This window comes from Henckelia pumila, unplaced genomic scaffold (assembly GCF_033568475.1).
Source record: "Henckelia pumila isolate YLH828 unplaced genomic scaffold, ASM3356847v2 CTG_461:::fragment_3, whole genome shotgun sequence".
Taxonomy (NCBI): Eukaryota; Viridiplantae; Streptophyta; class Magnoliopsida; order Lamiales; family Gesneriaceae; genus Henckelia; species Henckelia pumila.
The window spans coordinates 4,941,531-4,961,347 of NW_027331831.1; the positions used below are offsets into that span (position 1 = coordinate 4,941,531).

General features: G+C 35.0%; 3 protein-coding genes across 7 annotated transcripts; 2 read left to right on the forward strand and 1 right to left on the reverse strand.

Moving 5' to 3' along the window:
- Positions 1–1,909: 1,909 nt before the first annotated feature.
- Positions 1,910–8,936, reverse strand: LOC140871641 (conserved oligomeric Golgi complex subunit 6). 2 transcript variants are annotated; one of them, XR_012147730.1, is made up of 12 exons: positions 8,530–8,936; positions 7,428–7,480; positions 6,901–7,048; positions 6,685–6,792; positions 6,057–6,124; positions 5,340–5,463; positions 5,112–5,258; positions 4,270–4,533; positions 3,901–4,185; positions 3,221–3,367; positions 2,164–2,759; positions 1,913–2,003 (listed from the first exon to the last, which is right to left on the reverse strand). XR_012147730.1 is itself a non-coding variant. In XM_073274247.1 (11 exons), the coding sequence occupies exons 1-11, from the start codon at positions 8,749–8,751 to the stop codon at positions 2,232–2,234; spliced, it is 2,094 nt and encodes a 697-aa protein (XP_073130348.1). In that variant the 5' UTR covers positions 8,752–8,936; the 3' UTR covers positions 1,910–2,231. The 2 variants fall into 2 exon arrangements, 1 of the variants encoding a protein (XP_073130348.1); XM_073274247.1 differs by having other exon boundaries at positions 1,910–2,759.
- Positions 8,937–10,124: 1,188 nt separating this feature from the next.
- On the forward strand, positions 10,125–14,649 carry LOC140871803 (F-box protein SKIP31). 3 transcript variants are annotated; one of them, XM_073274524.1, is made up of 10 exons: positions 10,125–10,261; positions 10,383–10,475; positions 11,474–11,866; positions 11,973–12,046; positions 12,487–12,559; positions 12,797–12,907; positions 13,443–13,617; positions 13,738–13,856; positions 14,136–14,196; positions 14,311–14,648. In XM_073274524.1, the coding sequence occupies exons 2-10, from the start codon at positions 10,401–10,403 to the stop codon at positions 14,379–14,381; spliced, it is 1,152 nt and encodes a 383-aa protein (XP_073130625.1). In that variant the 5' UTR covers positions 10,125–10,261; positions 10,383–10,400; the 3' UTR covers positions 14,382–14,648. The 3 variants fall into 3 exon arrangements, with proteins under 3 accessions (XP_073130625.1, XP_073130626.1, XP_073130624.1); XM_073274525.1 differs by having other exon boundaries at positions 10,236–10,324; positions 14,311–14,649; XM_073274523.1 differs by lacking the exon at positions 10,125–10,261 and having other exon boundaries at positions 10,268–10,475.
- Positions 14,650–16,852: 2,203 nt separating this feature from the next.
- On the forward strand, positions 16,853–19,189 carry LOC140871531 (uncharacterized). 2 transcript variants are annotated; one of them, XM_073274069.1, is made up of 3 exons: positions 16,853–17,000; positions 17,902–18,251; positions 18,739–19,189. In XM_073274069.1, the coding sequence occupies exons 2-3, from the start codon at positions 17,942–17,944 to the stop codon at positions 18,990–18,992; spliced, it is 564 nt and encodes a 187-aa protein (XP_073130170.1). In that variant the 5' UTR covers positions 16,853–17,000; positions 17,902–17,941; the 3' UTR covers positions 18,993–19,189. The 2 variants fall into 2 exon arrangements, with proteins under 2 accessions (XP_073130170.1, XP_073130171.1); XM_073274070.1 differs by lacking the exon at positions 16,853–17,000 and adding an exon at positions 17,041–17,524.
- Positions 19,190–19,817: the final 628 nt, after the last annotated feature.

Below are 19,817 nucleotides of genomic sequence, written 5' to 3' on the forward strand. Positions count from 1 at the left end.
TTTTTTAACATATTCTTAAAAATAATTAAAATATTTAATTTATATTTATTCATATACTAAATGACAAAAAATTTGAATTTTTGAATTTTTTTAAAATGTTGATAGAGAAATAATATATAATTTTTTCAGATATATTTTTCTATTATTTTTATTAATAAGAATCTAACTCAACCAAGATAAAGAAGTCAATTTAATAATATAAAATTGTTACTCTCATTTAACTGTTATCCCAAATGACATAAACATTTCTGATATTATAAATTTGTTATAATATATTTAAAATTCAAATATATTTATTAAATTATATCAATATTTTTAAATAATTATTAAAATGCTAATACTTGTAGAGCTGCTTGTGATGTTGGAAAGTGTCAATACTACTCCATTGGGGTAGTGCTCAATGGAGTATTATCCAACGATCCATATTTTATGCAAGTGAGATGTTCATGGAAAATGTCGATACTACTCCATTGAGGTAGTGCTCAATGGGGTATCCAACGATCCATATTTTATGCAAGTGAGATGTTCACATAAACATCTGACTTGTATAAAAAAACGAACCATTAGATCTGGCACGTGAGTAGTACCCACATGCCAGCATCGACACTTCCGTGATGCTGATGCCCTCTTTTTTGAATTCTGTTGAAAAATAGGACATGAGGGATGTGTAGTTATTTATAATATATATGCTGCTTTCTTTTTTCCTTTTTTTTTCCCTTTTTTCCCTTTTTTTTAAAAAAAAAAAGGAGAAGAGAGGAGACGAGGAGTGGAGCTATTGACTCTTATCTCTGAATTTTGCCGCTTTTCATTTAGGGGTGTCAAAACTCAATCCAACTTGTCAACACGACACAAATCGATCCGAAAAATATCGAGTTAATGTTAAGGGTTTTTAGGTTCGGGTCAACCCGAGATGACCCGAAATTTATTATTATTATTATTTTATATATATAAAACTAAGAAAGATTTGATATATTTTTTTATATAGTGTATGTTTGAAAAAAATTATTGTATATCGATATAATATATTTTCTTCATTTAATGTTTATTTTGTACTATTTTTATTTTTTAAAATAATTTTTTAAATTTTTTGTATTAAATATAATTTAAATTTTCTACGACTAAACTTTCAAATTTAAATTATATATAAATTTGACTTTGTTATCATGTGATTAAATTAAATATTACTATTATTACTTTGTGTTTTGAATTTTTATTTAATTATTTTGTTAGAAAATTAAAAAAATAAAAAATAAATCGGATTGATTCGGATTGATCGGGTTAGCCGGGTTCGGGCTCGGATTGGTCATTTTCGGGTTGGTTCGGTTCGAGTTAAGTTGAGAAATTTAAAAAAAAAAATTTGCTAACCCGACTCACCGAATTAACACCCCTAAATCTCATCCCCTTGCTTTTTAATGCATATCAACGATAAAAAGAAAATATCTTTAAAAAATGGCAAAAAGAAAATGACAACAACAATAAAACAAAAACACTTTCTAGGAGAATATTTCATGTTATCTACAAGGGCACTACCCGCATCATGCGGGATTTTGATCACCCTTAGATCTATCATGCGGATAATGTCCTTGTAGATAACATTTAACTAAGTAACCCTTACACGTGTAATAGAGTTAGTAATTAATGTCTAATAAATTATCCTTAATAGTGGAGTAGATAGAGCTCCTTCTAGTTAAATATAGATGGATGCGAATCGATTGGCGGATCATTCTTCCATCTACTTACCAAATGACAAATTTTGTGAACCAAATTGATAACACGCAAGTTTTATATACATACTTTATATTTTAAAAAAATTGACAATAATCTTTTCAATGCAAAAATAATTTGACAATAATTGGCATACAGTAATTCTGAAGACATAAATTTTTGACAAATTAACCCAAAATAATTTTATTACCATAAAGATCACATGGAGAGACAACGGCCACTCGAGGAGAAGGTAGCGTTTTCTTAGAGGTTCTCATGCACATAGACATCTCAGGTCTCTGGTCACATATATCAAATCATTTTTTTTAATCGGATGAATACGTATCACATCCGAGTATATAAAATATAAAAAAATACATATAATGATATAATTCATCCATAAAATGTAAACTATTACATTAAAATCAGAAGATACACCAGTCAAACATGAACGCGTACCTTCTCTGAAAAGCTAAATCCAGGTTGATTTTCTTTCCACATTTCATGACTTGAACAAATCCACAGTTTCAGATACCCAAAATGGTCCTTATCTGATCAGGAGAATGCCTGACCAACGACTTAGGATCCGCGTATCCATTCCTCGGATCCATGATCGCCTTATATATAAGTTCATATGCATCAGCTAGAGTTTTAGCCAAGCGAACACAGGCTTCTGATCGAAGACTAGGAACATTCATTTGTTCGAACTCAGGAAGAGAAGTTTCGCTTCCCAAAACGAGCCCAAAGAGAGATTTCAAACAATCGGAAAGAACAGTGGAGGACATGGCTTCCGTCTCAGACAATGGAGGCTTAGATACTGAATCCTCAGATATCTCTTTGTTGGTTAATGAGTCACGGAAATGAGACATTTTGTTCGATAAGTTGCATCTCCGAAGAATGGAATCTGCTTCCTTCTCAACGAGATCGTGCATGTGGGTTTCTATCATCGATCCAAGCTTTTTAATGTATTCAGCGGCAACTTCGTGGCCCAACAATGGTTGTCTGATAGAACACAAGCAGTTGATCAGAAATATTTTGGAAGGTACTTCACGGATCTGGCAACAAACACAGCCTGTAAGTCAAAGGATGTTACAGAAGATGAACTTAAAACTACCAAAGATCTTTTAATTCGAGCAAAAAAGGCTTTCAATTGAATTGTTCATCAATTCACAGATCTCGTGCTAGGAGGAAGGAGTGGAATTTCCTACTCTCAAATGAATAATTTTTCAAAAAATTATCATATATGGTCTCCTCTAAATTACTCTAAAAATCAACCCTTATTATCAAAATGACAAGGTTCACTATTAAACTCAAATATTTTTTCACAGTCAAATGAAGAGAAACCAATCATTACTTAGATACTAGGCTACCAGATCAAAGCAAAACTATGTGCAGAAAATAAACCCAAGATTTGGAAATTCTTCGTTCAAATAAAAGAGACTGACAAGCCCCCCTTTTTCTTGCTAGTTCTCCCCCCTAGTTCAAATAGAAAATCCAACGAAAAAATAAAAAATACCTGAGATATAGGGGTTGAACTGCCGTTATCCAAAATAGCATCTATAGATGATCTGCGGAGCTGAGCAGGATCTGAACTTCCTCTGCTTCTCCTTGATGACTGAATAACTCCTTTGGATTTATGCGCCTCTGCTGCTTGTTCACACATCTGAATACCAGGAGCAAGAATTCAAATTGGATAAAGATGAATAAAAACAAATTCACAAATTCTGTCACTAAATGGAGTATCAAAAAATGCTTAGCAAAACAATTCACATACTGAAAAAATGCAGTGCTGTTAGAGCAAGATATTACGGTGAACACCAATCTTGCACAATGATCAGGTATCTCAGAAAGCCTAAACCATATTGCTGGGGAACAAATCACTCTTGCTGAAGAAAAAGATCGAAGTAAATGTTGTACGATTTGAAAAAATGAACCATCGTTCCACCCGCCACAGTTTTTGGTGAAATGACAAGCACTCAGTCCCACACAAATGAAATGACATATATGGGTGTGTCTAGCAATCCAATCTATCTAATAAAATACTATATTTATGCTCATAAATTTGGAGTCATAATTAAAATGTGATGTATAATCGGGATGATAAGTTTTTATAATTGCCAGGACCACTTTTGCATCAAGCATTAGGTATCCTATGCCGTCAAAATAATGTCATCAAATACTCAGAATATAACACACCTGAATTATTGGGTCCAATAAAGCGGAAATGACCGGTTGAAATGTAGGTTCCTTGCCTGATGAATAAACCATCATGCTGTCATGTGTTTCAATTATTTCAAGAAGCACTGATACTCCTTCCCTCACAGCTGGAGGTGGAGAAAGATCAACAGCAACAAGAGGAGGATATCGAAGGAGTTTCTCTCCCCGGGTTTTTAGGATGTCAAAAAAGGTCTTTTGAGCAGCATCCCTGAGAGCCCAGAGTGTATTACAGAGAGCTGTTTCTCTTCCTAACAAATCTGATATCTGTACAAAGATAACCAGCTGAGACAAATTAAATTAAATAATTTAAAAAGGATAAATGGGATATTCATGTTCTGTAAAACTCACCGTGTGGCTGTAAAACTCCAAAGTATTACTGAGTTTGTATGAAATGATAAGGTTAGGCTGAGATTGCAATACTTGTTCGACTCTCGCTTTAAACGGCCGACAAACTCCTTCAAATATCCTGTCTAATACAAATGTCAAGTCCGACTCTGTCTTTCCGTTATCATTCCCTGATATTTTGGAGAATCGTTGAGCTGTTGGTCCAGTATCTGTCACAAAATTTGGATCAAGCAATGCAAGCACAAGTTCTCTTTCAGAAGCCAATGCCTGTCACATAGCCAAAGAAATGGTCAAAACAATTAAAATTACATTCGCCATAGGAGGGCATACATTATCCAGTGCACACACAAAGTACGCGTGTAATACAAATAACATCCATTTAAACTTTGATATTTATACAATACTTCGATATTCATATAAAGCATATTGATGCAATCCTACAGTTAAAAACTTAACAAAAAAATCCAAATTTCTAATTTAGATTTTCTTTAGGCTTTATGGTCTAGTTCTACCATAGCTGATCATATAAATTTACAATTATATCTTATGCATTCACCTTTTCAGGATTTGAAATTGTCCAATATTTCTTACGTGTCCTTCAATCAAATTTTAAATTTTCATCTACGTGTGAAATTTGTGGTACCTATTGTGAACCATAGTCACTTTCTATCAAATAACATGGATCAAACTATTGCATTAAAAAAACAAAGCAAGGACGTATAAGGACATTTTAGGAAATCCACATCTAGCAGCCAAAATTTTTAGTATTAATATTTTTTTCACTTAATATATGGTAAAAAATGAAAGTAGACCCGAAGATATAAAACAGGGGGAAAATAATCTACCTGATGCAACCATCCCAGCATGTCACCTACGTATCTTAAAGGGTCATGAGCATGAACTTCTATAGGTCTTGGTAGTCCACTGGGCCCTCCACGTGTGAGGGCACTGATGAATCTTCTGAATAATGCATTATGTCTCATATTTGCTACCTGCAATCAAGGAATATTTTATGGAAAAAGCAAAGGAAGTTCAATATGTTTCTCTAGTTTCTAGCTCATAAGCATGAATACCTCTTCCGCACAATATTTAAATAGAACAGGTCTTTCTTTCAGGCATCCAACTGCAGTTTTTAGGAGGTCACTGACTTCAGGATTGTCAACATCCCCAAGACTCCTACACTCTGCTTGAACCCATCTACGAGAAATACATGTGCATGCAACCTTGAGTGATCGATTATATAACAATAAAAAGAAAGAAGTTTTGACGTAGCAAACAAACTGAGGGTCAGAATAGCGGATGAAAGAACTCAGAAACCCAAAAATCAATAGTTCTACTAATTTCACATATTTCTCTTCTATGAAATTGAATCCTAGAGCCTCAAACTGCAGGCAAGTGTACTATGACAAATGAGTGTTTGCTGAACATTATTTCCACAGGTAAGAGAAACACCAATAAGAAAACAGGCAGCTTTATCAAAGTATAGAAAATCAAAACAGGTACGACACCCTAGAGTAGAAAATGGTACAGAAAACGTTCTAAAATATGACTAATTTTTTTCATACTATTGTATATATGATATTTCTGCATCTAGATGCAAAAAAAAAAAAGGAAAAAAAAAAGATATATGAAACTGCTATTGCAGCACCAAGCATATCACAAATATGCTATTGATTGCCCAACAAGACTATACCTGATGTGTGACTGCCATAGCTAGTAAATTTCTGGCTCAAAAATGCCTCTAATGTTTTCTCCCTGCTGGAAATCTACCATAATGTTAGAGAAATTACCTGCATAGACGTTCATAAGCTCCTTCTTGATAAACAGCCATCATATCCATAAGCTCCAAACCAGCTCGCTGCAAATAATGTTCTAGCGAATTCAAAACACTACAGTTATTTATTTAGAGCATTCGAAATAAAAAAAAGAGTTGATTTAATAGACTGACCTAGGAAAAATAAGCCCCATAACGAAATAGTTTACCAAACTCACATGCTACATAGTAGATATGAACAGAGGGTGGAAAAAACACGTTAAAGTCTTAATTATTCAATTATTTTATTATAAATATAAATAAATAGAGGGTGGAAAAAGCCCTTTAAATGATGCCCATCTATTGTCTCAACAAGTGCTAAGGTCTTAAATTATTCAATTATTTTATTATAAGCAGAACTTATTTACACTAAATTGCATGTTTATATATAAACTTCACATATAAATGACAGCATTGTCAAACAGATTCTATCATATCAAACAATCAGAGCCTGGGAATGCTGAATGCGGTTCTGCGCACCAAGTGCATGCTTGAGCCAAAGTATGGAAATTTCAGCTAGATAGATCAAGATAAAACAAGGCTTTAAAGAAAAGAAAGAGAGAAGAGTGACACAAACGGACAAATTACAATGTGCGAGAGAGAACCTGGTGATGAGTTCTTAGCAACACTTTACAGTTGGCATGAATTTCTTGAACATGAGCAAGTGCCTTGAAAAAGTTTTCATTAAGGTCTTCCTCCCTTAGGGCGTTAATCTAAAGAAAAGACAAGAAACAAATAAATAACTAGATGGTGAATGTATACACAGATTTAATCCAATAGTTGAGGGCCAGGTAAATTAAATTTTTGAAATCAACCGGTACCTCATCATTGGAGAGCTGATAATCACGAAGAAAGCATAATGCTATCTCCTGTCTCTGTGTAGTGGTTTCAAGTTCCTGTTTAAGCCTCTCTGTCGTACTGATGATATCACCCGTGGTAGCATTACAATTACCCAAAGCCTTCGCAATCCTACAGCACAAAATCATAATATCATGATCTTTTTTGTTTTTAGCATGGGATATTTCTTTTATTTATATTTCTCTTGATATCAGTGTTAAGTACAGTTGGCATTCAAAAAGTGTTTGCATGAGTGTAGTAGATGGGCAGAAAGGAGGTATCGAATTCAAGTATCTTCGCTGAGGGCTATCAATGGAAATATGATTTTCTAAATTATAAAAGCTTCAAAAGGTAGATAAATAAGAGTAAATATTTTTCATGCGGTTAATTTTTTTGTAAAACCAAAAGGATGATGATAGGCCAAAACTACAGAACGGTACAAGTAGAATGTTAAGGGGAAGAGGAAAAAGAAGAGGTAGAATTTATTAGAAAATCAGGAGAGCGTGCGTACTTATCACAACATTCAGACAGAGCATTAACCTCTTCTTCCACCTGATCCAAGGCCTATAAAAACCATCAACCACACCAACATTATGCAATCTAAAGATATAATAGTAAATGTGTCTGCTCATCCCAAACGTTATCAACCAGTATTAGTATCGAGCAAATTATAAAACAAGAGAGTGTAACTGTGCACTAAATACATCATTATGAATAAAAATGTATACAATTGTCGATTTACAAGACTATTCATCGAGCGATCGACCTTTGCCCGACAAAATAATAATAGAAGACTATCCTAGAAAGCAATGTTCTAAGTACTGTTATAATGAAGGCATGTAACTGAAACATTCTCTCAGGGATGCAAGAGTAAGGGGGAAATTGTGTAGCAAGAAGCAATGGACATTTGGATGATTGTAAATCAGTGCATCAGCGGGCAATATTCCTGCAACCAATACCTTTATAACTGAATGCCAATTCAGTCAAGTCGAGTAATGTCAACAACCTCAACAATACCAAGCCATACATCATCCTAAATTATATAGTGATCATCATTGTTTGAGAAAATGATATCGATAGACGATACATTATTCCATAAAAAGGAACAAAACAAGCCTCTCCACGGAATCAAGCAATCATTCATGCTTCAGTTGACACGGCATAATTAAGTATGCAACAAATGAATTATCCCGTAAATGTTTCCAAATTGATTAAATGATTCAGGTGCTATAATCGGTAAAGAGTTCAGGTCAAAGTCTAACAGCATATCACAAAATCGCATGGTTCAAAATTCAAGCAAATTTGCTTCAAACTAATTATAGGTTAGATATTGAGAAAGAATTACACGCAGCGTAAAAGCTGAGTGTCCTGCCAGTACAACCGAGCATGCCTATCAGTCACATTCACAGTTGAATTCAACGATGGACGAACAAATATCAAAATTATACATTAAAAAACGACTGAAGCTTTACAAAGTCCCACTCCGTCGATTAAAACTATTACGGAAATTACTGCCAGATCAAATTACTTATATCTCACAATTTTCCACAGGAAAACGAAAAACATTAGAAGCAGTAGCCTGCACGTTTGACTTAACCGATGTATTCGTATACCTGTTGAGCCGTAGCGGAGGCGGCGAGAAACTCCTCATTGATAGAGAGGCCGCGCTTCTCGATGGTAAATCTGAGATTCCGACGAGCGTGAGGTGCATTGTCGGAGTAAAAAGTTGACAGAGTGTGGAGAGATGCGAGTAGATCGGGAGCGTCGGTTCGAGTCTCCAGCACCTTCTTCAGCTTCCGTGACAGCCCCGGAGCCAGCGCATTGGCCGTCCCCATTTTTCTCCGACGGCAAAATATCTCTCCGCCCACAGTTACACGATCGCTTGCGTGTACGGGAATTCGTGAGAATAACGTTTGAATTGCGTCGCCGCCTTCTCAGCTGTCTTGCTCAGCTATGTGAGATCTGGGAATAGCGCCGAGTTTCAACGGTAACGGAGAAATGGGAGTTGATCGATAAGTATGCGCCGTCTACAGCAAATAAATTCCCGCACGATTAATATTGGGCCGTGATGGTTGGGCCATGAGTCCAGTAACATCTTCATGCCATTGGTTATTGATAGATCTGTCAAACGGGTCAACTCATAGTTGGGCGGGCCGATCCACCAAAAATCCACTTTTTGGCGGGTTGATAGTGGGTCGGCCCACCATCTTAGCGGGCTATAAATCATCAACCCAACCCAACCCAAGGTGGGTTGCGGGTTAGGCCGGTCAGCCTGTGGGTTGGATCACGACAAAAAAATTTTTTAGACATATTAGCCCCGATTCACTGATCCATTAAAAATATTATTTTTGTCAAAAATATGATTTTTCATTGTAGAAATATATGTTGGATGACATATCCGTAAAACCAGTAGCATAGCCAGAATTTTTAAACAGCGTGGGTTGGACAATAATATTTTAATTTTTCTTTATTGTATTATCTAACTTTTATGTTATATATTTTATATAATATGAACAAGATAAATTTTGAAAATCAACAACACTTTTATTTGAAAAAATTATTCTCGAGAATTTAATCATCCTAATACTCCTAAATGTGAGATGTGGCACTCTCTATCTTTGTCATATGTGATGCGGCTTTTCCAGAAGATGCAGGAGTTATTGGTTTTGGTATGGTATATATTACGAGATGCTTCAGGTGTATTTTTAGGGGGACGGTCTTCTGTTTTTTATGGCAGGTTACAGGTTCTTGAAGGTGAAGCTACGAGCATCCTGGAAGCTCTCACTTGGGTTCGCAATTTAGGGTTTCAAAAGATAATCTTTGAATCGGACTCGAAAATTGTGGTTGATGCGTTGGGATCTTCAGCAAATGATTTTTCTGAACTCGCTTCTATTGTCTCTCAATGTAAGATAATCATGAATGCATATCCTGAGTTCATAGTACGGTTTGTGCCAAGAAAAGTAAATGAAATTGCTCATGTCGTTGCTAGGAATGCATATTGTTGTCCTAGTCCTAGTTCATGGGTTGAGGCACCAACATCAATGGTGGTCTTTCTATCAATTATTTGTAATCGTCTTGATCATTTTAATATAATTATGTGATTATGTTTGTTTCAAAAAAATTAAATTAACTTCAATGAATATGATTCCTAGCGTATTGGCATCCAAACGTCAGCCCACTTTTTCCGGACCCAAATAGATGTTTTAAACTTCGCCCATCGACCCGAGAAAACAGCTCATGATCCACATTCGACGGAAACCCGACCCGAATTCAAGCGGCTCTCCCCGATTGTCGCATCTCCTTCCGTGGCTTCTCACTCCACAATAAAATCAATCGACGGTCCAGGTTCGCCGCCGCTTCCATCTTTTAATCGCCGGCAGATTTGCTCCTTATTCCGCCGCCTCAGCTGTATGTACACATGATTTTTGCGTGTGTAACTTTCGATTATTAAATTTTTTTCTTGTAGAATTTTTCCGCAACTGTTATGGCTTCTGACGACGAAGACGAAGGCCTCGCTAGGTTTCTCGAATCCGAAGTCCTCTCCGAGATCTCCGACCAGGTATGGCTGTCATCGACTTTTGGATTTATACGTTTTACCTAATTGATGTTGAATTGCGGATTTGTACGAATTATGCGCGGAAATATCTAGAGATGTACGTGAATATTATTGATCAATAAGAAATTCCCGGGCCGTGCAAAAGCGAAAAAAAATCTGTTGTTGGTGTTGGAAGCTTATTTTTTTGTTATATTTATATTGGTGAGCGGTGGACACTATTTTTCTAATTAATTATTGTGCATAATAATAGTGAAAAATAATCATATTCAATAGATAAACAGGTTTGATCTCGGCAACTTTTGTGAGGGACGACCGATGTTTATGGAGAAAAACTTGGCAAACTAAAATGTGATGCACAACATGTAATCATGTCTTTGACTGGCTTCAAATGGATTCAAATGTTGATTGTGTCTGTCTGTGTGTTATCACATAAGACAACATATTTTGCTAAACGGATATAAGTTGGATTATTAGTGCAAGTTCTCAGAAGGTACCGTTGCTCCTCCATGGAATCGAAAGTGTCAAGTTAATTTGTGGATGGTCTAAAAAGTTTACGGTTTGCTTGCTGAAAAAATATGTTTGTAATTTTAAGATGAGGTAACATGTTGGTCTTGTAATTCATATTTTCTTTAGTTTGTTTTGGATCCTTTAGTGGTGACCATCACATCCCAACACCCTCTCCGCATGTTTATGCTTTGGGTGTGTAATTTCATGCGTATGTTCCTTTTTCTGGCTCGCTCACCCAGGGCCAGGAGGGGAACCGGTTAAATAATAAAACTATTGCTGATCCATTTCTCTTGTTCGACCTTTTAGATAAGTGGTTTTCTAACAGAAACTTTCTACATGAGCAATGCCTTATGTAATTAAATAGTGAATTTTTGGGGTCTCTAGGTTAGATATCAGAATCTTAATAGGAAGGGGAACTTACAACTTTTGTGCAACATTAACACTTTCGCATCTCCTATGAGCATGAATGAGGTTTCTTGGATGGTGTATTGCAGGAGGGATCAGTAGAAGAGGCATATGGGAGTGAGAAAGAAGAAAGAGATGGGAAAAGATTGCGTGCTGAGGAAGGGAAGCTAAGCGAACAAGAAGAGAAGGAAGAGCAAGAAGCGAAGAGAATCAGAATCGAGGAAGGTGAAATCAGTGATGTGGAATTGTCAAGGACTTTAAGATCATCATCTTCATCATCGTTGCCATCCACTGAGCTGGAAGCTGAAGCTGAATCTGCAGCGTCACCTTCAAAGAAAAGTGCTACTGTAGCAGAAAGAATCAACAATAATGGGATGCATGCTAGGGATAGCAGACAGTTGCTTTGGAGAATTGATACAGGAATTTTCAGTAACATCCCTCCGGAATTGTTGTATCACATCCTCAAATATCTTTCCTCTGAGGTATCAAGATGCATAAATTATTTTACTGTTGTCCAGGATGAATCTGTATTGTTTCTGAACTAGTTATTTGTCTTTTTGTTAAACATTTCTGATTACTGAACTGCAGGATCTTGTTTCATGCTCATTGGTGTGTAGATTCTTTAATTTCGCTGCTTCGGATGAATCCTTGTGGCGTCGCCTGTTAGTACTTTTACCTCTGCTACCTTTTATCATCATATTTGTCCAACTCCAGACCTAAAACCATAAGCAGACTACGGAGTCCAATCTGGGTTGATGAAACATCATACATTTATGTAGATGTTTATGCTTGTGCATTGTTCTTTATCGTTTTTCCTCCGTGCCATCTAGTATAAAATTGTGGTGCTTTTTTCCTGTACTCCTGTCTAGTAAATTCGAAAAATGCTTGATTGGAAGATTTTGTAGATTTTAATGCAACTAGTTGATACAAAATTGAAATGGTTCAATTTTTTTGATAATAAACACACTTACTCTTTCTCTCGTGTGTGATGATGATTGTGTCTTGCGTGTAGTCCATCCGTGCTAGCAATAGAAATCACCAGCTCGGAATTCTCTCCTGTATCTTTCATATGAAGAATATCAATTGTAAGTAATTTGTGTAGATATTGTCTGCGATGGAGTCTACTGCCTCCAAAAAAACTTCGGGAGTGTGCATGGAAGAAACTTTACATTCAGGTGAGTTTCTATTTGAGTTTTATTTTTCTTTTACCTTCAACATCCTTCACAATGAATCAATGAATGTCTAAATGTTGCCATTGGTTGAGAGTCTTACATTTGAGCTCCTGTTGTGTTTTCATCTTCCTTAAAGAGCTAGCCTCGTGTGTTAAATCCGTGATTCTTAAATTTTCTGATGCGGATGATCTTTTTATAATATTACATTTGTGATATCGAAACATTTTGTTTGATTAACAGCGTGATGAAGAAGATATGGTTGAGTTCGTGAGGAATTGCCCAAATGAATTTAAAGAATATTACATCCAAATGCAGGTCGCTAAGAGAACCCAAGCGCCAAATCTTTCTCAGGTAAATTAAATTTACAATTCAATGAGCTCGATGTTAAATCTACTCCCAGCTCTTTGATGCCATTTTTTTTATTGGTATGTTAGTTAAAGTGTGCGGAACATAAAAAGTTGAAGTGGTAGGTGTTTCTTGATTTTGGTGTGCAGCTGATTTTATTCTTCTTTCCGTTGGCAATAAAAAGCAGAGGTGCCAAAAAGGAGAGAACCTCTCTGAATCATGAACTTGGTCTCCTGTATTTAACACCCACATGGATTTTGTGTCATTTATGTAACGATAGTGGAAATGATGAATCCTTAAGCTGTACTACTTTAACTAATGCTGCTTTCTACCCACCTTTTTACCTTGCCTACATCAATTAGTTGTATATCGTAATCTCAAAAAATATGTTGAACGGTCAAATAGTTTTACTGAGAATGCCCAAATTTGTTTTTTTATATCATTACCTGTCATGGACCTTTGTAAGAGGGTGATTATTGAGCATTGTGACTGGACGCAAAATGAACTTGTCTTTAACTGTTGTTTAATATTTGTCGTGAAGGTGAATGATGATCGTATAATTCTAGACAAGACACTTGCTGATCAAATCTCCTCGTGGAAGAGCAGCAGAGGGCTTTCTGATGCTGTGGAAGTCAATCACGCATGCTCCGGAGAAAGTTGCACATATTATCATATTGGGGATGTATTTGTTTGTGAGAAGACTGGAAATGTTCATGGTAAGAGACTATATTTTCGTGAAATGTTGGGTGGAGATCAAAGTGACAAAATTTTTTTATTGAATGGTTCGATAAACAAACTTCTTAATTCTCAACCATGGTTTCCATATGGTTACGCAGTTTGTGATGATACATGCAAAGAAGTTGTTATGGACCCCACGAACGAACTGTTGGTCTGCACCATCTCTGGACGTTGTTTTGATCGTTTACTGTCACCATCTGAAATGGAATATGATGCTGTAAGATATTTTTTCTTCTTTAACTCCTACTTTTGAGCTATTTTGTTTTAGAGTAGTTACAAATTCAAGAGTTTCAATTAGCCTTGAGCATCTTGGAAACAAATTATGAATTTTCGCAAGCTGGAATTTTGTGAACAAATTGATGGAGTATATTTTGGATACAGAAATATTTGCATTTAACACAAAAGTTTATTTTACTTGTCTTTTTGTGATTTTTCCTCTTAACCTCTAACACACTAATCTGGATAACTCGATCGTCCCCATGTTCTGAAAATTCAGGATCAGCAACAAGGTGGTGTTGCGGATGAAGCTGAGCCATTTATGGGATCTGGTCGTTTTGGTAAGAACAGTTGACTTTAAACATTGTTAATCAAGCGTGTCCTGTATATCCTTAGATTTCTCTCGACTCCGTTTTCTTCGTATTGATGATATCTGTGGTGTTGAAATGTATCAGCTCGAGCTTATCTGCTTGGATACAATTGTGACGATGAGAAAGAACTTGAAGCCGCGTTGAGGTTTTGCTGATCTAGTTTTGCCTGTACTGTGGCATGTCTATATTATTAGGAAATCTGAATCGAGGTACTACAATGTTTCAGTATGAGTCTATATTTTGGCTTCTTGAATGTATGAATATCCGAATGATCGAAACTTTAATTTGAAACTCGTCTTTAGTGAGATGAGATTCATTTAGCCTATCAAAATCGATTCAGAATTAAGTGATTGAGCTCTTAAACTCTACAAAACAAATTATAATTTGTCGAACTTATTAGTTTGACCCCAAAAATTGGGGGAAAAAAAAAACTAAATTTGGGTGACCTTGTTTTTTTATTTTAACATTTTACATTTCTACGTAATAGGATGATGATATATAAATCTCTGTCTGGCCTTAAATTCATTTTTGACAAATGCAACAGAGGTTATTACAAGTCTCCATCTCTCGCAGCGTAACTAATAAAATAATTTTTATTTATTTCAACATGTTTAATATTTATGATAAAATTCATAAATTGTTTTCATTTCATATATATATATATATATATCCACACAATTTTTTTTAGTATTTTGATAATAAAATAATTATTTGAAATAAGTATATTCAAATATTTTAAAATATTATTTTTTAAATAATAACTAATAACTTATAAACTCTTAAAACAATTTTTAAGTTTTTAAAACAGACATAAATAACCAGTTGAAAGCACACACATGTTATGTGTGCAAAATAACGATAAAATAAGTCCCAAAGGGTGTCCAAGTTGGTGGAGTAGGTGAATTCTTGGCCAGAGGTTTGAAGTTCGATTTTTCCTGCCAACACTTTCTTGGACTAGCCTGTCGCACAAGGTTTGCCCAATATGATTTATCTGGCTAGCGTAGTTTGCAGGCTATTGTGTTAGTCCGGAAGTTTATCCAAAGCGCACCGAAAGGTAGCGGCTGCGGATTTTCACGTAAAAAAAAGATAAAATATGTCAAGCAAATAACAACATGAACACAAATTTTATAATGCCATTATTTTTTACAAATTAATACGAAATTGTGGTTCATTTAGAAAAATTGTGGTCCATTACTCCATTTAATATAATACATACATTGAGTCATTAATGAGGTGTCTGAGATGGTGGATTGATCGAATAAGTGTGCATTTGACACAACTATCAATGTTTTTTTTTCTTCTAAGCAATATTTCAAGTCTATTATACATGTTTAACTTAGTACGGTTTGATGAAATTTACGGGAAGATTTTCATAACTAATGGTAATGTGAGTCGAATTAACATGAAATTCTAAGTTTTATTAGTAAAAATATGGGATATATATGGTCATGCACAATATATTTTTGGAAATACATTTTTTTTATAATGAATTGGGAAATATGATTTACGTTTTGATCATTATATTTTTGGAGAAAGGTTTGCTTATCTTATTTATGTCAGACAGAGTTGGGGTATTTAATTATTTTTTAAGGGCATCATGCGATTATGATTTCTGCAGCTACTTTGATTATAATTTTTTGTTTAAGTTAATTGCATGCCCAAATTTTTTATTAATATGTGATTCGAGTTGACTCACTATATATATATATATATGTTTAAAATATAATTCAAAATCGAAACACTAAAATATATCCGAAAATATTGTATTTTACTTGTAGGACTAGTACTACCGTATATTCGAACGAAAAATAATAGAAAAATATTTCAGCAATTTTTAAGCCTCATACACTAAAAAATAAAATATAGAATAAAAAATAGTAGGTGACGATCTCCGTGAAACGATTATCTACAATAAAATGAAATATTCTTGATATAAGAAAAAAATTATACATTTTCATAGATCAGGTTAAATATGAGATATATCTACTAAAATTAACGTGTAAAATGTTTCATAAAAATATCCATGTTTAAAATAAATAAAAAAAAAACACAATACCAAGCTCTGAAGATGAAAATGACTTAACTTTTTTATTTATTTATTTTTATTTTGAAGCTTGAAAATGACTTAACTTAGAGCATAAGAATTCATGCATATATATTTTTTAAAAAACGCATTCATGTTTATATTTTAAAAATAAATTACTATAGACAACAAAGCATTGATGCCCCACGTACAGCACCATATTTTAAAGATCAACATTATCTTTCAATCTGTTGGAAAAAAAAAAACATTATCTTTCAATAAAATAAAAAAAAAATCTACTTGTTCTAGAAAAATGTTTAAATTTAAAAATTGATAAATAACATTTTGAGTAATTCTATATAACCATAGGTTAATGAAATCCTAGTACATGGATAATACCCAAATCATGTATCAAATGACTCGTATTTTTACACATAGGCGTAATTAATTATATATTGTTGACGTAACAAATCATATGATATTAGATCTATCATTGAGATAATACCCATATGTTAGATTGAACTCAAACATAACCAAATTAAGAAATCCCCGTGAGGAGGACAGAAGAACAAATTAAGAATTTGACTAAAATCGTGGGACCTTTCAAAACACGTTTACGCGTCGAAAAAACGCGTAGAATCCGAATATCTTTTGCTATCCATTTCATAGGAAACTATATTAATTCGTGCATATCCAATTCCATTTCATGTTTCATTGAATCAATCAAGGATTTTTCAAGAGTTGCTTCAAGGTGAGCCACACATCTCTCTCCCCCTCTTTCTCTTCTTACGCACCCGCACTGTTTGTCTATGTGCCGTTTAAGTGAATGATCTGGGTTCTATACTGTTCTTGGTGGTGCTGATTTCATTCCATGTGCCTTTTTTCGGTTTGAAAGATCGATGTTATACGTGGGATTATGAATAATTTTACTGGGTTTTCGTTTATGAAGTAGTTATTTGTTTTTTGTTTCTTGATTATGATCATGAAGAACAGTTGGATCCGAATGTTCCCTGAATTTTCTGTGTGTCTGTGGATGTTAAATGTGCGTTGGGATGCAGAAATTTGATCGGGGTATTGGATTTGATTCGGAGAAAAAGAGAGATTTTGATCTTTATAGACATTAACATTAGAGTCTTTAAATGATAGATGTTGAATTAGTGTAAAATTCCTGAAGAACATGTGGGATCTGAATGCTAGTCCACGGGGGGCTGGATTACCGTGTCTCTTTCTTGGATTATTGTTTGGGATTGGTGATTGTCGGTCACGGAAACTTTGGTATGTGTAAAAGCTGTTGATTTCTTTATTAAGAAGTTTGGTGATCTGTAGTCCTCATGAGTTCTTTCAATCTTGTTTGTCCTCCATTGGTATTTATTATCATGGAAGGTTAACATTTAGTGACGATGGTCATTTCGGCATATATTCATGAAAACACAATTTTTTTGGGTAAAAATGTTGTAACAAAGAAAGGAATTTAACCAACGGTAGAATTCTTATCGAATTGGAATGAAACAAATTAAAATCTGTGTTTAAATGCTTTGAATTGGTGGAGGAAATGAAAAGAAGAAATACTCTCATGTGTGTTTGATGTTGAGTCAGTTTAACCATGTTCTTGAACTTGTAACATCTAATGTTTTATTCATGTATACATTCAGATCTTGCAGGTCACATAGATTGATCGAGATTGCTTAAAAAATGGGAGGTGGTAAGGACAAGGATCAGTACGATGAATCTGACAAGGGGCTTTTTTCGAACCTGGCTCATGTTGTAGGCGGTGGTGGGCATAATCCATCGGGACACTATCCTCCACAAGGCTATCCGCCCCAAGGAGGATATCCACCCTCCGGTTATCCGCCACAAGGAGGATATCCGCCCCAAGGAGGTTATCCACCCCAAGGAGGATATCCGCCCCAAGGAGGATATCCGCCATCCGGATATCCGCCACAAGGGTATCCCCCAGGAGGCTATCCTGGTTCTGCTCCACATCACTCAGGTGGTCACTCAGGTGTGTTGCCGACTATAGAAATTGTTCGTTCATGTCCTTGATGTTATATGGTCAAGTAACTATATAGTTTTTATTATCTCAAAGCGATTTTCCATAGCAATGAAATAATGTTAAAAATATAACCTGATCTTAACATGTCAAACCTGATTTAAAATGTATTAGTTGATATTTAACATCTTTCAAATCATGGACTGATGAAACGAGAGTGCACGTATAATACTTTAGCATAAGTATGTCAAGGCTCAAGCCCTCCGTAGTATAAAAAGTGAATGTTGCTCTTGATTCATTAAGTTCTTGCTCTTTGAAGTCTGCGACTGTAAATTAATTACTAATCAATAGTAAGACGATTATGAATAGCACGAGGAACACTTGACCAAAAAGAGAAAAAAAAAGGACGACCCTTGTCAAAATATGTGCGAGATATTTACATTCAAGTTCTTAATTATCATAATGAGTTGCTTTAAATGTGATCCTCTTATGTCTCCAGGCTCTGGTGGCATGGGAGGGATGCTGGCTGGTGGCGCAGCAGCCGCGGCCGCCGCCTATGGCATTTCACATCTGGCACATGGAGGCCACTCTGGCCACTCTGGCCACGGTGTTGGTGGTTTTCCTGGTGGTCACTCTGGCTATGGAAACGTTATGCATGGTGGTGGAAAATTCAAGCCCGGAAAGCATGGCGGGAAGTTCAAGCACGGAAAGCACGGCAAGCACAAGGGAGGGAAATTCAAGAAATGGAAGTAATATGTGACTCCAAAGCAATCGTGGGTTATTGCGAACCTACAATATTATAAATAAAATGCGACATTATTTGTTGTCTTTGGGGTGAAAAATGAATAGATTTTCAGTGTGTGATTGTGGACGAACGAATGAAACAGTTGTATCCCGTTTTATATTGATACTTTTTTGTGGATAACCAAGAGTTGTGGCTTATTTGATCATCCTTCGTTGGGAATGTTCTTTTGATTTCATTTATCAAAATCTAATACATGTTCTAAGATTCACAAAATAATTCTACTGCCATATACTACTCACTCCCGATTGTACGAGGTCATGATTTATTTTTATTTTTCAAATCTCAAACACGTAGACATGTTTCTATATTCCATATTTAACAATCATTTTTCTATTCTTTTCCTAATATACTCTTAGATTATTTTGATTTTAACATAATGATGTGTTGTTAATTCTTAATATTTGTATGGTGGCACGAGCAAATTGTAGTAGGAGCATAAGATTTCGTTCCATCATGATCGATGAACTTGAGATGATATATTTCAACTTCTTTATATTGATTGGATGAACAATATTCAAGTGGATTTTGAACCATATCAAGTGAAAACAAATTTAATAGTAATTGTAGTGGAATAGGTGCATAGCATTTGAAATTCACCTCTTAGATACTCATCCCAATCAAATATCTCTCTTGAAATCAAATTTTACCAATCCGAGCATGACGTTTAAGTTATGTCAGGATGAAATTGTTTATTGGATTTGATCTCAAATATTTTAGATTGGGTTAGGATTGATGTATTTGAGATTTTAATGCACTGACCTGCTTAAATAAAC